Source organism: Taudactylus pleione, unplaced genomic scaffold (genome assembly GCF_031769625.1).
Source record: "Taudactylus pleione unplaced genomic scaffold, aTauple2 ptg000026l, whole genome shotgun sequence".
Taxonomy (NCBI): Eukaryota; Metazoa; Chordata; class Amphibia; order Anura; family Myobatrachidae; genus Taudactylus; species Taudactylus pleione.
The window spans coordinates 23772701-23794226 of record NW_028284428.1 but is presented as its reverse complement, the minus strand read 5'-3'; the positions used below and the strand labels follow the sequence as shown (position 1 = coordinate 23794226).

Sequence of the window (21526 nt, the reverse complement as noted above, 5' to 3'; positions counted from 1 at the left end):
TGGAACAATCCTGAATTTGTCCCAGGTACACAACATAAATCCTTTCGCCAATGGACTAAATCTGATATCTTATTTTTATTTGATTTAGCTCCCTTGCAGACTTTCCCGGAATTTGTTGAATTGCAATCTCAATTCTCCCTACCCAATAACGTTTTTTTTCAGTACCTCCAATTACGCCATTTTTTTCATTCCCAGACGCAAACCTCTATAATAGCTGATAAAACTACACTTGAATCACTCTGTCTACATCCTCACTCAACTAAGGGTCTTATTTCCACAATTTATCAATCATTAATCCAACATAATCAACCCATAAAAGAAGCCCATGAGGAGGCCTGGGAGAGAGAGGCGGGCGAGATATTAACACCTGAGGAATGGTCAGATATAAGGAATGAGATTGCAAAGAGCTCTATTTCAGTCCGCATACAGGAAAACTCCTACAAAGTTTACTATAGATGGTACCTGGTCCCCACTCGACTTCATGCTTTTTACCCCTCTTCCCCTAATTTGTGCTGGAGGCTCTGTGGCCAGGTGGGATCCATGCTGCATATCTGGTGGTCCTGTCCTAGTATTCAGAGGTATTGGGTGGATATACATAAATTGATTAAGGATGTAGTTGATATTCAAGTCCCAAATACTCCTTTATATACCCTCCTTTCTCGGCCTATTCCAAATACCACACGAGCCGAACTGAAATTAATCAAACATATATTGAATGCAGCTAAATGTACGATTGCCTCCCTTTGGAAGTCATCCACTCCCCCTTCTGTTTTAGCTACTATTAACGCCATATGGCACACCTATAAAATGGAACGAATTACAACTGTCCTACATGACACTCCAGATCACTTTGTTAAAACATGGTCCCCATGGACCGCACATTTTTCAGCTGAACCACCCCTGACAACGATTTAGCTCGGTCTTATTTGGACATAATTTGTCTCCGCGATTTTGCTCTCTAATTGACTGGTACCCCCCCCCCCCACCCTCTTCCCTTCTCTTTTTCCTAATTTTTACTATTCTGTATAACCTATTCTTTTGCATATTTGTATTCATTTATTGTTTATATATATGTTTCTGTATCTATATATAATGTATTCCTTTTTTTGTGATATATCTTGTGATATATGTTTCTTAATTCTAATGTTATTGTAGTTCACAGAGTTTTTTCTGTGATTATGTTATTTTATTTTCTGTGTCAATTATGGTAATGTTACTATTTTAAATGGAATGGAATATAAAAAACGATTCAATAAAAATATTTCTCAAAAAAAAAAAAGAAATCCCAGCTGTCGGGATGCCGCTGGTCAGAAGACCGACAGCGGCATCCCGACAGCCAGAATCCCGAAATCCATAGGAACGGCTGGTAAGTATTTTCCCTACCCTAACTTTATCCCTCCCTTCCCGGTGCCTAAACCTAACCTTCCTCTCCCCGCACCCTAAACCTGACCCCCTACCCGGTGCCTAAATCTAACCTCCCCCCTAGTGCCTAAAGCTAACCTCCCCACGCCCTAATCCTAACACTCCCTCCCAGGTGCCTAACCCTCCCCCTAATGCCTAACCCCGCTAGCTAACGCTACCCTCCCCCTAACCCCAATACTTAGCTCCGGGATGCCGATGGTCGGGATGTTAAAATGTGGACTTCCCTGTTCTAGCTATTTTGTATTATTAAACTGTATTTGTTAATGTGCTTTATTTAGCTTTTCATTAAATTTGATATTATTAAATCTTTTTTCAGACATAAAAATGGCCCTTTTCTGCTGGTCATTTCTTTTCTCCATGTTCACACACCATTAATTACCACTAAAGCATTTATTGGGAAGAGCAAACATGGACTTTATGGGGATAATGTTGAAGAAATGGACTTTATGGTTGGTAAGTAATAGTTTTATTATGCATGCAGTATTTATTTGCATCCAATGAATATTTATTAATATGATTGTTGCTCAGACAGCCAACTTATTGATTTTTAATATTGTAAGCAGTATAGTTCCTATAATTCTGGGTTCAGGAGATGTAACCTAGAGTTAGAATATAAGAATCACCCAATGGTTAATGCTAGATATGAGTGGGCAGCACTGGAAGAGACATCATAAAAAACCAGAAAAGCACAGGAATGCAATAAGCCTTATTAACAAAATCCGATGGTTATTTTCTTTATTATAACTTGAACTATATTGATCACAGCAATTTGGTTATTATGGGTTATTGCTCTTCTCTGCTTTAAAATTAGTCTGCTCTCTGCACTAATCTGTTTGAACTATGCACTAAACCAGGGGTCAGGGAACTTTTTTACCTTTTACTCCAAAATATATTTACCTACGCCGACGTTACCCCTTGATTTAAAAGGAAGGAAATCCTATAGTAGTGCCCCCATAGTTATGCTCCTGTAGTAGTGCCCCCATAGTTATGCCCCTGTAGCAGTGCCCCCATAGTTATGCCCCTGTAGCAGTGCCCTCATAGTTATGCCCCTGTAGTAGTGCCCTCATAGTTATGCCCCTGTAGCAGTGCCCCCATAGTTATGCCCCTGTAGCAGTGCCCTCATAGTTATGCCCCTGTAGTAGTGCCCTCATAGTTATGCCCCTGTAGCAGTGCCAGTTATGCCCCTGTAGCAGTGCCCCCATATTTATGCCCCTGTAGTAGTGCCCCCATAGTTATGCCCCTGTAACAGAGGGCCTGATTCAGAGCCGGACGCTCTCATAAGAGCGCTCGCTCTGAATCAGGGCCATCCTACCTAAAATTGGAGCGGCCTTCTGGCCGCTCGCATAGCTGTGGGTAACCACCCACAGCTTATGCGAGCGGCCAAAAAGATGGTCACGATGGTCAAGACGAGACCCTTGCGGTGCGACGAGACCCTTGCGGTAGGGTCTCGTTGGCCGCAAGCTCTGGGGTGCTTTTGGCTCTATCAGAGCCAAAAACACTCCCACAGACATCACTAGTGAAGTCAGTGGGGCCAGACACAGACGGTAAGCGTTCTCAAGGGAACGCCTCCGACTGGGCAGCCACGCCCCGGCACACCCACCAAAGGGGGCGTGCTGTCACTCACCATTGACAGCACGCCCCCTTTGGTGCGAGACCCGGAGCGACGGCTTCCCCGTCGCTATCCGGGTCTCGCGCATGCGCACGACGGAGCAGCCTCCGTCGTACGCATGTGCACTTGGGCAACATCGACCTGATTGCGAGCGCTCAGCGCTCGCGAGTGGGTCTGGATCAGGCCTACTGCCCCCATAGTTATGCCCCTGTAGCAGTGCCCCCATAGTTATGCCCCTGTAGCAGTGCCCAAATAGTTTTGCCCCTATAGCAGTGCCCTCATAGTTATGCCCCTGTAGCAGTGCCCCCATAGTTATGCCCCTGTAGCAGTGCCATAGTTATGCCCCTGTAGCAGTGCCCCCATAGTTATGCCCCTGTAGCAGTGCCATAGTTATGCCCCTGTAGCAGTGCCCCCATAGTTATGCCCCTGGAGAAGTGCCCCCATAGTTATGCCCCTGTAGCAGTGCCCCCATAGTTATGCCCCTGTAGCAGTGCCTTCATAGTTATGCCCCTGTAGCAGTGCCATAGTTATGCCCCTGTAGCAGTGCCCCCATAGTTATGCCCCTGTAGCAGTGCCCCCTTAGTTATGCCCCTGTAGTAGTGCCCTCATAGTTATGCCCCTGTAGCAGTGCCCCCATAGTTATACCCCTAGCAGTGCCCTCATAGTTATGTCCCTGTAGCAGTGCCCCCATATGTATGCCCCTGTAGTAGTGCCCTCATAGTTATGCCCCTGTAGCAGTGCCCTCATAGTTATGCCCCTATAGCAGTGCCCCATAGTTATACCCCTGTAGCAGTGCCCAAATAGTTATGCCCCTATAGCAGTGCCCTCATAGTTATGCCCCTGTAGCAGTGCCCCCATAGTTATGCTCCTGTAGCAGTGCCATAGTTATGCCCCTGTAGAGGTGCCCCCATAGTTATGCCCCTGTAGCAGTGCCCCCATATAATGCCCCTGTAGAAGTGCCCCCATAGTTATGCCCCTGTAGAAGTGCCCCCAAAGTTATGCCCCTGTAGCACTGCCCCCATAGTAATGCCCCTGTAGTGCCGCTTGTACAAAAAAAACAAAACACTTACCTTAATCCACGCTCCTGCATCCGCCGCCGTCCTGTCCGCCCGGCTGCTCCTCAGAACTATGGGAGAGACGTCATGACGTCTCTCCCATAGTGCATATGGGGAGAGCCGGAAGCTGGAGTTCAGAAGAGAAGTCCAGCATCCGGCTAACGTGGCGCTGCAGGGAAGGAGCCGGGCGCCCACTGGTAATAACATCTCAGCGGGCGTCCAGCTTAGAGCCTCCCTGAAGCGCCGGGCTGGAAGTCACTGGCGCCGGGTGCAGCGGAGCACCCGGTTAACATGCACCTCCAACCCTGCATCCATTACCCCCAGGAATTTCAGTTTTACCCCATGTGAGGTAATTTACCCCTGTTCCCCGACCACTGCACTGAACAGTTGTCAATGCAGTTGAAGGTACTGATGATACATCCTGCAGGAAGGCTCTCGGATATAACGGAAGCCAGTCCAGAAATGCATATTGTACTCAATGTTGAAGTGGATGAGTAGAGACCTTGTCCCCTGGGTCAGCAACAGAAATCTTGGTGCCTGGTAAATGTTTTTAGGGCCCCCACATCCCTCCCCCGTAGGCACATGGTGCCTTGCCACTGGACAGAGTCGTAACTAGAGCCGATGGTGCCCAACATAAATAAAATAAATGGTGTCCCTTGAAATCTGTTCTTTAAAATTCGAGCTGTATGCTTATATTAGTACTCAAACACACATGGGAAACAATATGAGGGAAATGTAAGAGCAAGGGAAAATATAAAGAAATGGATGAATATTATGTGCACACACGTTGTCGTCGAGTCTTTTCATACCTATGTGATTTCCCTACAGCAGGAAACCTCTGAGGAAATCGGGCAGACAGTGCCTTGAGTCTGTATAGACTATGTATGTTTGAGATCCCATGGTCCAGAAGATGCATGTTTGCGCAGGAATATGATAAATTATAATGTCATCACCATACAACAGAGACTCAGGCAGATAATACATAGTAACAGGGCAAAATGTGGATGCCCTTGTTCAAGCAATTTTGTATTAATAAACTGTATTTGTTAATTTGGTACCATTTGTGTAAGTAGTATGGTTTCTTAGAATTGGTGTCTTGATGAAGACTACTGTCTAGGCCTTTCCTTCTAATCCTGCCAGTTGTGATTCCAGCCTCACCTCCTCCTCCCCCTTCTCGTTTCTCTCCACCACTAATCCCCCTGGTTTTCTTCACTGTTTTTCTTCACCTTCATCCTATGTGTCTCTGGCGCACCATTCCTCTGGTGTGCCTCTACAGCACCACCTCCCCCCGTGTGTCTCAGCATCATCCCTCTCCTCTGTCCTTCCAGCACCACCCCCTCTGTCTCTCTAATACCATTCCCCTGTGTCTCTCCAGCACATTCCCCATGTCCCCATGTCTCTCCAGCAACATCCCCTCTTTATCTCTTCAGCACCCTCCCCCGGTATCTCTCCACCATCTACCTCCCCTTGTCTTTCCTTCACCAACCCCCTGCCCCTGTGTCACTTTCACAACCCCTCATCCCCCATGTCACTTATCACCAACCCCCCCTCATTTCTCAGCTGTTTACTGCGCCTCTTTTCTCTACTGCTGCACCTCACCTGTTTTCTTTCCAGCTTCACCTTACCTGTTTTCTTTCCAGACTCATACCCCTTGTGTCTATCAAACCCCGGCCCCCAGTTTGCTCCCCAACCCTACCCCCACCCCTCTTGTTTGCTCAGATGGCAACCAACACTTATTTTCCCTGTCTTCTGCCTGCTCCGTGTGTGTCTGCCCATAATTGACAGGTTTGGCTTATAGGTATAACCATGTTACCACCCTATGAATGGGTGATGCAACCACATTAAGCATTCAATTGCTCATTTGATTAATAAATATGTTCTCCTACAGGTTCTGTACTTGATGCTATTGATAGTGCTGACATAAAAAATAACACACTGGTGTATTTTGCCTCAGACCATGGGGGACACTTAGAGAGCCGAGATGGAAACCTCCAAACTGGGGGATGGAATGGAATTTACAGCGGCAAGTACTTTATATGTGCAAATAATTCTCTGAAGTAGAAGTAATTTTGTATATGAATATATTGATTTTATAATTAAAGAAAAAAAGCTGTATTCATATATTGAGTTAAAAACTGAGACTGGGATACATATAATAGACAGGATGATTATTCCTTTTAAATTATTGGTGCTTCAAATCTATAGTAGCTGCTAAAATGCCAAAAACAAAAGTGCCTGCAGGGAAGGACTGACCAGCTTGCACTTTGGCAAATACCAGAAGGGCTGATGGCCTGATTGGCCAGTCTGGCTGGCTGAAAGCAAGATTGTATGTACAGCTATTTATATTTGTTGCATATAAATATATCATATATTGTGGCGAGAGGGGTTGTCTCTCACCTGAATTGCCCACATTCCTAAGGGATCAGCTCCCTCCAAGGGAGGCTCTAGTGAAGCCTATCCAGTTTTCAACCAGCAAGGGAGGTTTGGAACTCCATGTTTTTATAGTTGCACAGGGCCAGCTGCAGCACAGGAAGGGTTTAAAACTCTCACACACTTGTTGCTCATTGCCCTGATGCTGACTAGCGGCCATGTAGTAGCTACAGTGTTGTAGTGCCAGGGTCCAAGGGCTATGCTGGGAGAGCTTAGCCAATTGAGGCTGCAAGCCACTGCTGACTGCTAAAGAGTGCTGGGACATTTATTTTCATTTTTATTTGCTTATTTTCTGTTATGTTGCTCTGTGTATCCAGGTCTATACTCACATATGCTAAGGTGCAGTGTTTGCTGCCATTAAAAAGACACTGCTTTACCGAATACCTGCCTGTATGGAGTCCTCATTTCTATAATACGTGATACAGGTTGAGTCTCCCATATCCAAATATTCCAAAATACGGAATATTTTTAGCATGACTGAGAAATTGAAACCTTTGCTTTCTGATGGATCAAAGTGCACAAACTTTGTTTAAAGCACAAATTATTAAAATATAGTATAAAATAACCTTCAGGCTGTGTGTATAAGATATATATGAAACATAAATGAATTTCATGTATGTACACATACTTTTTTGATTCACAAAATTATGAAAAATATAGTATAACATTACCTTCAGGCTGTGTGTATAAGGTGTATACAATACATAAATGCATACTGTGTTTGGATTTGGGTCCCATTCCCAAGATATTTCGTTACTTTATGCAAGAGTACATTGAAATACATCTTACCTTTATAGGATCACCCAGTGTGTGTACCCCCGCATCCCACGCAGTCCCCATCGGGTACTCATGACGTCACCAGGTGCGACACTCGCCAGCCGCACTATCCAAGATTCCCAGAAGGCTGCACATTAAACACAACCATCACCAACAAAGCAATGATATAAATAACCACAAGATGGCAGTGTATAGCTGCCAAACAGCATGGAAAGTTATTCACCTGGTACAAATAGTGTGAATACAAAATGTATATAGAAAAGTATCAAACAAATTTAGGGGTAAATTTACTAAAGTGTTTTTAGAAATGGAGATATTCTAGCTATTATCTTCTAGAAGGTGCTAGTTAAATGTTATGTAGAATCTGAATGGTTGCTAAGGGCAATATCTCCACTTCTAAAAACTCTCACTTTAGTAAATATACCCCTTAGTTTTGCTACTATATAGAAATAAGTTATTTATATATACTGAAAAACTACAAAAAAATGTAGAAATATCTATCTAAAAAGGGATAATTTGTACACTTAGCTGCTAGTTCTACCTGAGGAGAGTTTTTAACTAGTTCCACCCACAGAAAAAGCTCTTGCTAACATTCTGGAGCTGACATATAGCAAAGGCTATAGTGTGACCAAAAAATGCAGAAACAAGGCCAGAAGTAACGTGTAGCACAAGATAAAAAGGTAAGGAGAATATTATAGGAAACAACCCAAATTATTACTTTAATTAAGCCCATATGGTACTAAGATATTCAATTTATATATCCAACAGGCTTCCAATCGAAGTAGAATGTTATTCATATTACCTTCTCTAATGCTTTTAGGCACATGCTCAATTAGTTTATATCTGATGGTCGCCAAAGGATGTTTGCAACTCCTAAAGTGCCTGGCCACAGGTTGTTCTTGCTCTTTACCTTCTAGGGCCATTCTGATCACGGACCTGTGTAAGGCCATTCTCTCTCTAAACTGCCTTGTGGTCTTCCCCTTATAGTAGAGACCACAAGGATAGCAAATGCAATAAATCACATGCGTGGTCATCAGTGGCGTAACTAGGGGGGGTCGAGCAAGGCATGTGCCCTGGGCGCTGTCGGACCAGCCGCCGTCCAGGTCAGTAGTTTTTGTGTGTAGTGAGGACTGCACTGAGTGCGGTCTACACTGCACAGTAAAACACACTGGCACCAGGTAGTACCCAGCGGCAATGTGTTTGTTTTAGCAGCCAATAAGAATCAGACAGACTCAATTGGCTGCTGCACCCAGGGCCGGAGTCGGGCTGGAGCTCACTCATGAGCTCCGCCTTCCGGCTCCCACAGTGATTGAAGGGAGAGACGTCATGACGTCTCTCCCATAGTGATGAGCGAGAGGAGCAGATGGTGGCGGGCACAGGAGCGGGGATTCAGGTAAGTATTGTTTTGTGTTGTGTTTGTCTGTGTGTTTTATATGTAAGGGGCACTACTGGGAGGCTCTGCATAATGGGCACTGCTGGGGGCACTGTATAAGGAACATTGTATAAGGGGCACTACTGGGGCACTGCATAAGGGGCACTATTACAGGGGGCTGCATAAGGGGCACTACTGAGGGGATTGCATAAGGGGCATTTCATAAGGGGCACTAATACTGGGGACATTAAGGTACTTATGGAATTAAAACGGTGGCGTGTCATGTTGTGTACACAAAGGGGGGGTGGCATTTTTTATCTTGCCCTGGGCTACAAAAACCCTAGTTACACCACTTGTAGTCATATAGATTACTACACGGTGTATGGGTATATGTTTTCCTGAATGTGGATGCAACAAATTATGGCCGGTTTCCATGTAACCATATGTAGTGCACCCTATACACCTGTAACATCCGGGTTTCCTAATCAGGAAAGTATCACTCTGGAGCATATGCATTCTAGAGATGTCACTGCGGACTAATATGTCCTTTAAATTCTTTCTTCTCTTGAAACTTGGCATAATTGTTGCATCCTTCATGGTTTTCAATTCTGGATCAGTAGTGATGATTGGCCACAATTCTCTTGCTTTTTTCATATGATTTTCACTGGTCCGGTGATATTTCTGTACAAAAGGCAGCTTTTTGTCATTGTGATCTGCCTTGTTGGCAGCCTTCAGAGTTTGGTCCCTGTGTAGCGCCAAGACCTTCTGCTTCATAGCAATTAATTGATCATATTGGTATCCTCTGCTTTCTAAATCGACAATCATGTTGTCAATCTGAACAGCCGTATTGATAATGTCATCTGAAATTCTATGAGTTTGGAGGAACTGAGAATATGCTAAGCTCCGGATGGTGGATCTTGGATGTTGGCTGGTGGCGTGTAGAACCGTATTATGGTCTGTAGGTTTCTTGTACAAGTCCGAATGCAGCTTGCCATCTACTAAAGAGACCTGCACATCCAAAAATTGCACTGCAGTTTTACTGATACTGGAGGTGAACTTGAGGTTATCATCCAAGGTGTTTATAACCGTTATAGCGGACACAAATTGGACCCAAGTTGGGTGTTTTTTTGAATTTTTGGAACGGTGTATAGAATAGAGTCTTTCGTCCACTTCTGTATCAAAAATTCACCAATGCTTTTGGATAAAAGGTGGTCTTGTACCGCTTGATGTAAACCACTTCTTTTTTTGAAGGTGTTCATTGGATCTACCCACAATTTTCTATACACCCAATCATCACTCAATTGCATAAGGATTTCCTCCCTATAATATGTTAGATTTAATGTTACAACCCCGCCCTCCTTATCGGCGGGGCGTATCACTATATCATCATAACACTGGAGATTCCGTAAAGCTGTATCCTCATCTTTTGTTAGGTTTTTTCTACCTCCACATTGTTCACATATACTGTATGTCCCAGAATTTCTCAATTTAAAGTTCTGGAAAACTTTTGATAGACCCATTAGACGATACAGGATCAAATACAGATTTTGTTTTAAATAGTTGTTGCTGAGTTTGTTCAGAGGGATTAGTATCAGACAGTTGTTTAGTAATAAAATTATTTGAATCATATATATATATATATATATATATATATATATATACACAAATGTGTCCAGTGCAACTGACCAGTGCTCTGGTGGGTGACATTTTACACAATCCACAGTGCAAGATAAATATGCATCTGGAGCTAATGGTGTAACTAGGGACAACAGATAAACAACTGCCATAAATTAAGTGGAACAAAGCCTGTTCAGCTTGGTCAGTCCTGCCCAACTGCTTAGATATAGAAGCCCACATATGTGAGAAATTCACTGTAAAAGTGAACAAGGTCAAAGGTTTGTCCGGTATTTGAATGGTATTGTGTAATAATAAATTACCCTAATCATATGCAGCTTGCTGTGTGGGAAAGGAAATAAAGCTTTAGCATATAAATACATGAAGGATGGTACTAACTGAACTCTTCCACCAGGTAAGTGAAAAAGATGGAGGCAGCCCACAGAGGTTGACAAAGTACTATGCAATGAACCCTACATATAGATGAGGCAATTCTGTCAGTTTGCTGTATTGATACTTCCAGTTAAGCTGCCCATACACAGTGCGATATAGCAGTGGATCCGATGGATTAGTAGATATTGCTGCTATATCGTACCGCGTGTAGGTATGATATCGGCCAGTGCATGCTCCCGTGGGATCTAGAGATGCGATGTACGATCCCATGCAGTGCCATGCAGTGAGCTGCCCGTGTGTGGGGACTGCCCGATATATCGGCCATCGGATCGGCCGTCGCTGTGCAAGGTGCCTATTGCACCATGCATGGGCCGCTTTACTCTCATCTGTAATGGTGCATTGTAGAACAGGTTGCTTTTTGTCATGACTCTAGGAAATTTGGCCTCCTGAGATGAATCAAGCTCTGCGGGCTGAGAACATGGTAGCAAGAATTGAGGAGGTTTTAGATAGCTTTTCCTCATAGGAGAATTAAGACTTGAATCTTAGTAGCTTTTGAAAGAACACAAGGTTTTATTGAACATACAGCAGGGAATTGGGAACGATGGGTAGAATCAGAACAAAACTCCAGAACGATAAGAACATGAATTTGTGACAAGAATGCAGCAGAGTAGTAGGAGTGGGACAACTGGTATTAGCATATGAACTCCACAACAAGCAGGACACCAGTCAGATGATGCTGTGTTATCCTCAATAGACAGAGACAGGAATCTTGAGTCTGAGTCACCCGGGCTCACCATGTAAGACGAGACGGGAATCCTGGGTCAAAGGTGTAGAGGTAAATCCAGCTAGACTGTGAAGTTTTGCAATGAGTGTGAGTTTTGTGTACACAATGTTGCATCTAACTCCAGATATAGTACACTGAGAAGTGTAAATTTTTGCTGCGGGTTTTGTACTCAAAGTGGCGTCTTTAGGTGCTGCGGGCTTTGTATCCAAAGTGGCATCTTTAGGTGCTGCGGGCTTTGTATCCAAAGTGGCATCTTTAGGTGCTGCGGGCTTTGTACTCAAGGTGGCGTCTTTCGACACGGAGCAGGACACGAGGATAACAGAAAGTCCAAGACCAAATGTTATCAGGAGCCAAATACTAGGACTTGAGAAGACGTTGTACAGGCACTGAATGAGCATCCAGGAAGGGTTTATATATGCAGTTGCTCAGGGGCAGATGGGGTCTGAAAACCAGCCCGGGAAATTTCTGGATGCAGCCCTAATGAGGGCGGGATCTGTTGAGGGGTGGGGTCTTTTGAGGGGCGGGGTCTGGGGAGAGGGCAAGATGATCTCTTCTCAGAAGCAAGAACTTTGACAAAAGTGAAAATGCCATTGTTTGTTTTAATGAAATCTGATGGGATACATATGGGTTACCTCATGTAAGGTGCTTCAGTGGAGCAAACTGTACACAATAAATTTTACCTGTAGCTATTCTAATCTACATCAACAGTATATTTTTTTATAAATATTGTCCAGATATGGATATCAGATAAAATAATTTATTTGTATTCCAGTAAAACATGACACATACAATTGAAAATTATTGAAAATGCACTGTGCGTAGTAATTAAAAAAACATTTTAAACTTCAAAATAGCAATATTTCACTAATAATAAAGTGCAGAAAAAATTTAAACACTGTGCATAGTAACTAAAATCAACAAAAAAATTAACTGCAAAACTGCAATATTTTAATTACAATAAAATGCCAAAAATGTAAACATTGGGCATAGTGATTAAAATCAACAAAAAAATACTATTTTAAACTTCAAAACAGCAATATTTTAATAAATAAGTGCAAAAATGTAAAACCTGTTTTCATCCATTTAGTAGCAAATTAAAGAAACAAGTATTATTACCTATGTACTAAGCTTCACTTTTGGCTTTAGGCTATTTAATTGTGAGATTGCATTGTCGCTGATTTAATGAAGCCCAAACTGACAGAAAACTTCAGAGTATCCAGAATTAAGCATACAGTTGAAAATATGCTCACCAGCAATGTTTTACCATTATAAGTACAGAATTAGAACCCTGTATTTACTGAGCAGCGGATTTAGACACTGATGAAAAACAGGCAAAAATATATATAACACCTGGTCTCCATTAGCTTAGTCCAAAAATAATTATTTTCGTAACAAAGCACTCTGTGTAGTCAAATTGTCTATGACAGTTTGACTGTCCACGTTGTTCATCAAAACATCTCTCTCAATAGCCATCAGCATAAAAGCTTCTAAATGTGTTGCTCCAAGACTGGAACGTAACCTGTTTTTCACTACTTTTAATGTTGAAAAGGTTTTCTCACAAGCTACCTGTGTTGCTGAGAGTGTTAGCAAGTATTTATAAGCTAGGTCTATATTCTTGTATGCCATTGAATATAAACTGTAGCGTTTCAGAGTGTCATATACACAAACAGCACAGTTTAGGCATCTCTTGCAATGAATGTGTTGTTCATCATAATTATCTTCAGGACTGTGTGTGGATGGCAGTTCTTCAATTTCATCTACCTCTTCATTAAGCCTGGTAAGACGATACTCCTCTGGTAGTGTAAGTTTTAATCGATCCCAGTTTTTAGCTAAACTGACTACTTCAAACTGCAGATTGGCTTTGTTTCCTCATCATATTGTGTCAGAATGTCTCCAAGTTTCTCTAAGGCATCATCTGGTAAATGCACTTTTACTTCATCAAACTGTGTAGGAGATAAACAAGCTTGATCCCTGTAAATTGCACAATTCTTTGCAAACCTGCTTTTCAGACTTTCAGTTGCTGCATCTAAGACCCTGTTGTAAATGCTAACCTCAAAATCCTTCAGAGGATCAGTAATGACATCATCTGGATTTTGCTCTCCAGGCATTCTTTTTTTCCTTCTGATTCTCTTCTCAGTGAAATCCTCTTGGACTTCTATTATGTTTTCAGGTAACCTTCTAGCTAGTTCTTCTTTCACCTTTGTAATAAAGTTGTCAACTTCAAGCTTTACATTTGTATTGTCTCGCTGAATCTCTAGAGAAGAAGTAACCATCTGTTGAGCCTTCAACAAATCAAGTCCACTGGTTTATAAATACTTAGATAAGGGTGTTATTATCTGAAATATTCGTAAGTACATAAACGCAGTCATGATGGTTTCGTATTTTAGGAGGGTTTCTTTTTGTGATTTGGCTTTGGCACGTACATCAGGTGCAAATTTCTCTGACTCCTCAACATTGGTCAAGGCTAGTATGACATCAACAAAGAGTGCTTTCTCTCTGTTTTTATAGGTATCAAATATTTTGGATAATGCTGCATCTTTAGCCCACCAACGTGTCTGGTCTATGGTCTGTAATCGCATTTGGTTTCCACTTTTATCAGCTGTTAAGCTTTCCAGTATGTCCATACGGATATATGACTCCCTGAAAAAGGCACCAACTGAATTAAGGAGAAGAGGGATGCTGCAGCTAAGGGGGAACAAGTTGCATCACCAATAATCAAGTTTAAAATGTAACACACATGAACTTGATTTGGTGACTCTTTGTCTAACCAAGCAGAAAACCCCATGTATATGCCCTGCATATTTGCTGCACCATCTGTTGCATTTGCCAAACACTTCGTAATATCTAAACCGTTTTCTCCAAGGACTTTTTTAAATAATTCCAAAAATCCTTTACCAGAAGAGTCTGTGTAGCTGACCAAAGACAGAAGTCGCTCATGTACTTGATCGGTGACGTAACGAATAATCACAGAGCACTGGTCCTTCACAGAAATGTCCTGGGTAGTGTCTAACTGTACGGAATACATTCCAGCTTCTTGGACTTCATTAGAGATAAACTGTTTTATCAAAGATGAAACAGCAACTATGATTTGGTTCACTGTGGTCTTTGATAGAAATGTCACAAGGTTTCCTCTGCCTTTGCTGCCTGCATTATGAGCTTTTTGACTGCTACTAATAACTTTATCTAGATGGGTTTTCAGCAGTCTGTCATACTTACTAAGTAGAATAATTAGCTCTAGAAAGTTACTGTGATCTAAAATAGGATCATCCAATGTATACGCAGCTTCTGCAGTCTTACCTCGGTAGCTGAGACCTCGTTTACCAATAAGCTTTATCACATCAATCACTCGTTCCACAATTTTTCTGTTACCTATCACTTCTGTTTTTTTTTCTGTACAGAGAATACCAGCTGTGCAACATCTTTGTGCATTACATTATACATATGGGCCTCAGCACAGTTATTGTGATGCTTAGATTGTTCATGTTCATCAATTCTTTGATAAACATGTGACCATGATTTCATACCTACATTGAATGCATTGCTTTCTGTATCTTTGCTATACGCTAAACATACTGAACAATACAGAGCATTTGAAGCTTGGTCTTAAGAAATCCAAAAACGGTGTGAGCCATCCTTTCTCTTAAACACTTTTTAGGTGCAAATGGCAAATCAGGGCTGTCAAAAGGTTGAATAGGGTGTTTTTGAAAAAAGAATGGCCTCTCACCCACCTGTGGTCTTGCAAAGAGATTATAGACAGTCTCACATCATCCACACTACATGCACATTCTACTGACCTGGCAGAACTTTCAACATTCTCCCCACTCCCCATTCCAGGCACAGCAGAGTCTACAGATAACATTATGTCACTATGATCTGTTGATTGGCCAGGTTTATCAGGATGCACATACCTGTAGATATCCAACTGAGATGAGGAGCTACTTGGAGTTTCAGATTCAGACTGTCCAAACAATGAAGTAGCAACAGGGCCAATTGATGGCTCCTCTGGCTGTACACAATCTACTTCTACTGGCTGAAAAGACTGAGTAGCACTAGGTTGTTTTACAGTATAACGATCCAACTTAACACACTGACTGGCAGCTTCTAGTAATTTTCTTCTTTTCTTTTCTCTTTCTTTTTCTGTTCCCCCTTTAAATTTCTTGGATTCCTTTAAAGAAATGTTTTAAATAATTTTTTTATACAATGAAAATTAATTCAATGTATAATAGTACTGTGAAGTGTATACTGTCGTATGAGGGTGTGGATATTTAGCAGCAGAGTCATTTGGGAAAAATCACAAGGTAGCCAACAATAGACCATTTAAACTTCTGTCATTGTAAGCCTGTAGGGGATGATTCAAATGTTCCACGGGCGGCGATAATTAATAAGCGGCCAGTTATGCAATTCAATTATTCTGGTCGCTCATTAATTAATTAATTATAGCTCTCTTCCCGACCTATGAGACCAGGTTTAGCCGTGTAAAATTGCTAAACCCATCTGAGGGTGCCAGCAGAAATGCAGACACCAGCGGCTATTACGCCCTGACGGAGCAACAATTGAATTGCTCAGTCAGATGTCTTAAAAAAAACAGCCGCCTGCTAAACATTTTAATCGCCCCCTCTGTATCTAGGCCTGATTCATATGTGGATGCAAATGGCAAAGCCCCTGCATCTTTGTACACAGCATCGGTTCAAAAATATGCAAAAGCAGCAGGTGGTGTCTTGTATGAATAGATATCCACTGCTGGCTTCTGTGATACGTTGCTGTGTTCGACACAGCAACCTCCATATGTAATCAGAGCTGGACATACATTAAATTTAACATATATACTTTTGTTACTAATAGCACATGTGCAGTTTTAATTCATAATAACAATGATTACAGATAGATTATATGGCTGCCTTCACATCGCTTAGGATCAGGATAAACATGGACGTGCAAGAAATGTAATTTTGACACATCTATGCCAGTGTTATATGTACAGGAAAGCATTTTTTTTCTGATAAAGATGAATAAATCAGTTGACTCACCATTGCCAGTGAGTCGTTGACACCTGGCGGTCAGTGTTACCAACTGTATGAGGAGAAAAAGGCAAAACTGAATTCCAAAACAAGCCCAAGCCATTACCAGAAAAAGCCCAAGTGTACACCCTCAGTATCAAGCAAGGACCAATCCCAAAAAGGGTAGTCTCTCATCACATACTATACCCATAGCTGGATTAAGATTTTGTAAGGGCTAGGGTACTTTAAACAATGTTACCTAAAATAAATTGCAGTGTTTTTATGCATGAGAAAGAAATTGCTAAAAGAGGTGCTAAATACAAAATATATCTATAAAAGCTGCCAATTTGTCTTTTGATTTCTTGAGATTTTTATTTTCCCAAGACCACTGTACAGTAAAAACCTAGTAGAGACTGAGGCCCTGATTCAGAGCCGGACGCTCTGAATTTTAGAGCGGCCTCCTGGCCTCTCGCATAGCTGTGGGTGACCACCCACAGCTATAGTGAGCGGCCAAAAAGATGGTCGCGATGATAATCGGGCTTGCGACGAGACCCTTGTGGTAGGGTCTCGTTGCCGCAAGCCCTGGAGTGCTTTCAGCTCTATCAGAGCCGAGAGCACTCCCACTGACATCACTTGTGATGTCAGTGGGGCCGGCCCCAGACGGTAGGCGTTCCCATGGGAACGCCTCCGTCTGGGCAGCCACGCCACCGGTGCGCCCACCAAAGGGGGCGTGCTGTCACTCACCATTGACAGCACGTCCCCTTTGTAGCGAGACCCATAGCGATGGCTTGGCCATCGCTATCTGGGTCTCGCGCATGCGCACGACGTAGCCAGCTCCCTCGTGCGTATGCGCACTGGGCCAACATCGACCCGCTTGCGAGCGCTCAGCGCTCATGAGCGGGTCTGAATTAGGCCCAGATATACAATACAGAGGGCACGACAGAGAACAATAATTCTGTCACACAGTGCTGTCAGTTAACATTATACTATGAATCATGCCCCAGTTCATATTTACAAGTTGTTTCAGCAAATGGGCACCATTTATAAAGCCATAAAATAATAAATGTTGCCCCAGTCCAAACATTTTAAACACCAATTATCAATCTTGACACGTCAATATAATGAATTAATACTATTTCTCTCCTTATAACAATCAATAATTTTCCCACTAGTATATTAATAAATTAGGAATTTCAACTTTAAGATAACGTGAAAACAGTAGTTATTAAAAACTTTATTTCTCAAGAAAATCAGATATTTGGTTAGCGAAATCAATAATTATAAGCAAAAGGAAAATGGTAAAGAAGACTCTTTGTTTGGGGGCACACTTTTCCTGATATATTCAATTTAAAACATAACTTTTAATACACTTCTATCCTAAAATAAGCTAAATATAACTATAAAAGTCATCATATGATGGACAAACAAAGACATATACATATAAAGAGATTGTTACACATTTAAATATATTCCAGTACTGTCAGAATTCAAGTAGAGAAATTCATATACTGCACAAGGATAGGTCACAATTGTTATTCTCCTGGGTTTAAGTGACCAGGTAGGATTGAAAAATGATTTTGGTATACTAAATCTCTGTAAGCATAAGGAGTCAAGTAAGCATGCAATGTTAAGTACACATTAAAGACTATTTAAACATTTAGCAGGGAACTGCAGTAATATAAATAAACAAGTCCTGCATGCCTCACTCGTTCTCAAAGAATAGTATACAGTCAGTCATGAAAAGCACATATATAGAATAGGAATAGAAATCTGCTTCTGGTTATTTGTCCGTCAACATTGGATAATCAGTGAGAGTTCCTTACTCCAATATATGTGATAAATTGGATTCCCTGCATCTGCTGTCAGCTCCAAGATACAGAGCTGATGAGAGTACAGAAAGAAAGGTACAATGACAGTAGAAATGTAATAGAGTCTAAATCGTATCTTTTCCTGGAATATGTATTTTACACAATAATCTCCCTCGGGAGACCTAAAATAAGGGTGATAATAATTGATAAACAGACATTAAGTAGCAGGATATCTACCATATATAGCCATATATATTCACTCCATTCCATTAAATACAGTTTAACCTTAGAGATATCCCTCCACAGTTGTTTTCATTAGTAGGGAAAAGGTAATAAACTTAAGATATGGAAATGAAAAGGAAACTCCTCCGTTCCAGTCCTCTATGATCCTGACTGGGTATTTGCCTTTGGCAGTGAATACCTCAGAAACAGTATCCAGAAGGAGGTACTTGGAGGGACAGTCTAAGTCCTTTGCCTCTATCAGAGCATTGTAAATCGCTCTGAGTTCCAACACATTTATGGGCCACTTCTGTTCTAGAGGGGACCATCGACCCTGAAAGTGATGATCGAGGACTACTGCTCCCCATCCTCGAAGGCTGGCATCTGTTGTTACGATGATCCAGTCCCACACTCCGAATCTTCTGCCCGCTAACAGATTGGTGGATTGTGTCCACCAAAGAAGGGCCACTCTGGTACCGGGGCTCAGACGGATCTGTCGATGAAGAAGCAGATGAGACCCTGAACCCTGTGAAAGCAGTTCCAGCTGAAACTCCCTGGAGTGGAATCGGCCGAACTGTAGCGCCTCGAAAGCTGCTACCATCTTCCCCAAGAGGCGCAGACAAAGAAGCAGGGACACCTTTCTTGTTCTGAGGACCAGCTGAACTAAAAACCGGATATCCCGGGCCTTGTCTATTGGAAGAAAAATCCGTTGTGAGGCCGTATCCAAGATCATGCCCAGAAACAGAATTTTCTGGGACGGATTGAGATGTGATTTTTTGAAGTTGATTATCCAACCGTGTTGGATTAGGGTCTGATATGTCAGTAAGGTCACTCCCGATGACCAAAGAAGAGCGATCATTACTGTAAAAGATGTAAGAAATAATAAAACAAAAATAAAGAAATAAATGTTAAATAAAAGAAATAAAATAATTGACTTGCTGGAGCACAGCAGGTTGTGACCAGCTCCAAGGCACATTTTCTAAACTGGGGGCTGGTGGGGCATAGAGGGGGAGGAGCTTCACACTTCTAAATTATTTAAAGTGCCGGCTCCAGCTATCCACGCCTCTATACCCCAGCGTAAGCACCTCCAGTGTCCCCTAGTGGATGAAAGAGAAAATAATTTTTCAATCCTACCTGGTCACTTAAACCCAGGAGAATAACAATTGTGACCTATCCTTGTGCAGTATATGAATTTCTCTACTTGAATTCTGACAGTACTGGAATATATTTAAATGTGTAACAATCTCTTTATATTTATATGTCTTTGTTTGTCCATCATATGATGACTTTTACAGTTATATTTAGCTTATTTTAGGATAGAAGTGTATTAAAAGTTATGTTTTAAATTGAATATATCAGGAAAAGTGTGCCCCCAAACAAAGAGTCTTCTTTACCGTTTTCCTTTTGCTTATGATTTTCTCTGACTCATGGGGAGCACCGCCGAACAAAAATATACATAAGTAATGGGTCTGATGACCTGATTAAATTAATATTATCGGTAACCAAAATATGTTTTGTCATAAAAGAAATTTTCTGTGAACACACCTGTGCACTGACCATCCTCGACATGTGAAATCAATAATTAAACAGCACTTTAAAGATCTACATTAGACTTAGGGAATCACTTTATTTTGTATTTTCTCATAGGGCCTGATTCTGCCAGGGATACGGCAGTGCCTGCCTGTGTGTCCTTTGCTGCAGTCACATCTGCAACCTTATGCTAATGTCGCTACAAACCCCTTGCATGGTGCACAGCTATGTATCTGAATGTGCAAGGACTAACACTCCCACTTTTAGCATCTACAGATGCTGCGAAACATCTTAGTGCGTCTTCAGATGCTATCATCAGTTCCACCATCTGCTAGGTACAGATCATCCATCTAGGTATGGCCTCCTATGTGAGCAAATCAGCATCTCTGCACGCAGTTTCAGCAACACTCCTGTGTTATTCCAATAACACGCACATTTTTGCATCTGATTCATACTTGCCAACTCTCCTTCATTGTCAGGGAGACTCCCTGAAATAGTAGCAATCTCCCTATCTCCCTGAAGAGTCTAGCAATCTCCGTCATTTCATCCTTACCCCCATTATGAAGCGGTTATATTAAAAAACAGAGATATATACATTCCAATGGGATCATTAGTGTCATTTCCTTGCATTGGTTATTTTAAGGCACAATGATCCCTATGAATTTCTGAAAAGTATTAGTGTGTTTTCATCAACAAACAGATCTTACTAACTGCTTTTGGGCTTGTTTACATTTGGATGTAAGTCAGGTTTAGGACACGTCTCTCAGATTTATCAGTACACGCCCACTGTAACACGCGCTCATAGGTGCTGCTTTCACAATCTCCCTGAAATGCTTTTTCAAAAGTAGGCAAGTATGATCTGATTAGCTAATCCCCTGTAACCACCCAGGAATGTGCAACACATTTTTCATGCCCTTCTTTGTGCATGTGTCTGAATCTGTACTGCCCTCTGTACAAACACCATCATTTAATGAAAATGTCACATATAATTTATCTATGTACACAATAGCCAAAGCTTATAATGTAATATGATGATAATAATAATAATAAGAAGAAGAATATATTTAAACTCACTGAAATGATTGGCTAACATAGATCATATGACTCTGGATTATTGCCCAACGACCGATGTTTCCAGCATAACCGCACGCCTGCACTACCGACAACTGTCACAGCACCACTATAAACAAATCCAACTGTAAATATGTGATATGAAAGAGTATATACAGATATTAACATTATTACATATGCACTTCAAACTTGACAAACGCCTCTGAATAGAACACATTGGGCGGTATTCAATTGATTACGCACACCCGATCTCCTGTCTAAAGTGACGGGAGATCACGGGGCGCTATTCAATTCTATTGTTGCAGCTAAAGGTCCTTGCAAGAGGGTACCCGTCCTTGGATTGTTATCCGGAATCTATTGGCAGTTTTGTTTCCTGACCATAGGAAGTTGACCTGGACACCAGATAAGCTTTATTGAAAGTTATTGTTTGGTACGCACATTACTT

At 41.9% G+C, this 21526-nt stretch overlaps 1 protein-coding gene across 1 annotated transcript in view; it reads left to right on the top strand.

Moving 5' to 3' along the window:
• The window catches only part of LOC148539266 (arylsulfatase D-like), a 163299-nt gene that overhangs the window by 95720 nt on the left and 46053 nt on the right, over nt 1–21526 (top strand). Inside the window, exons 7-8 of the mRNA XM_088451657.1 lie at nt 1739–1875; nt 5975–6109. Coding sequence (XP_088307783.1) covers nt 1739–1875; nt 5975–6109 — 272 coding nt within the window. The remainder of the gene's footprint in view (nt 1–1738; nt 1876–5974; nt 6110–21526) is intronic.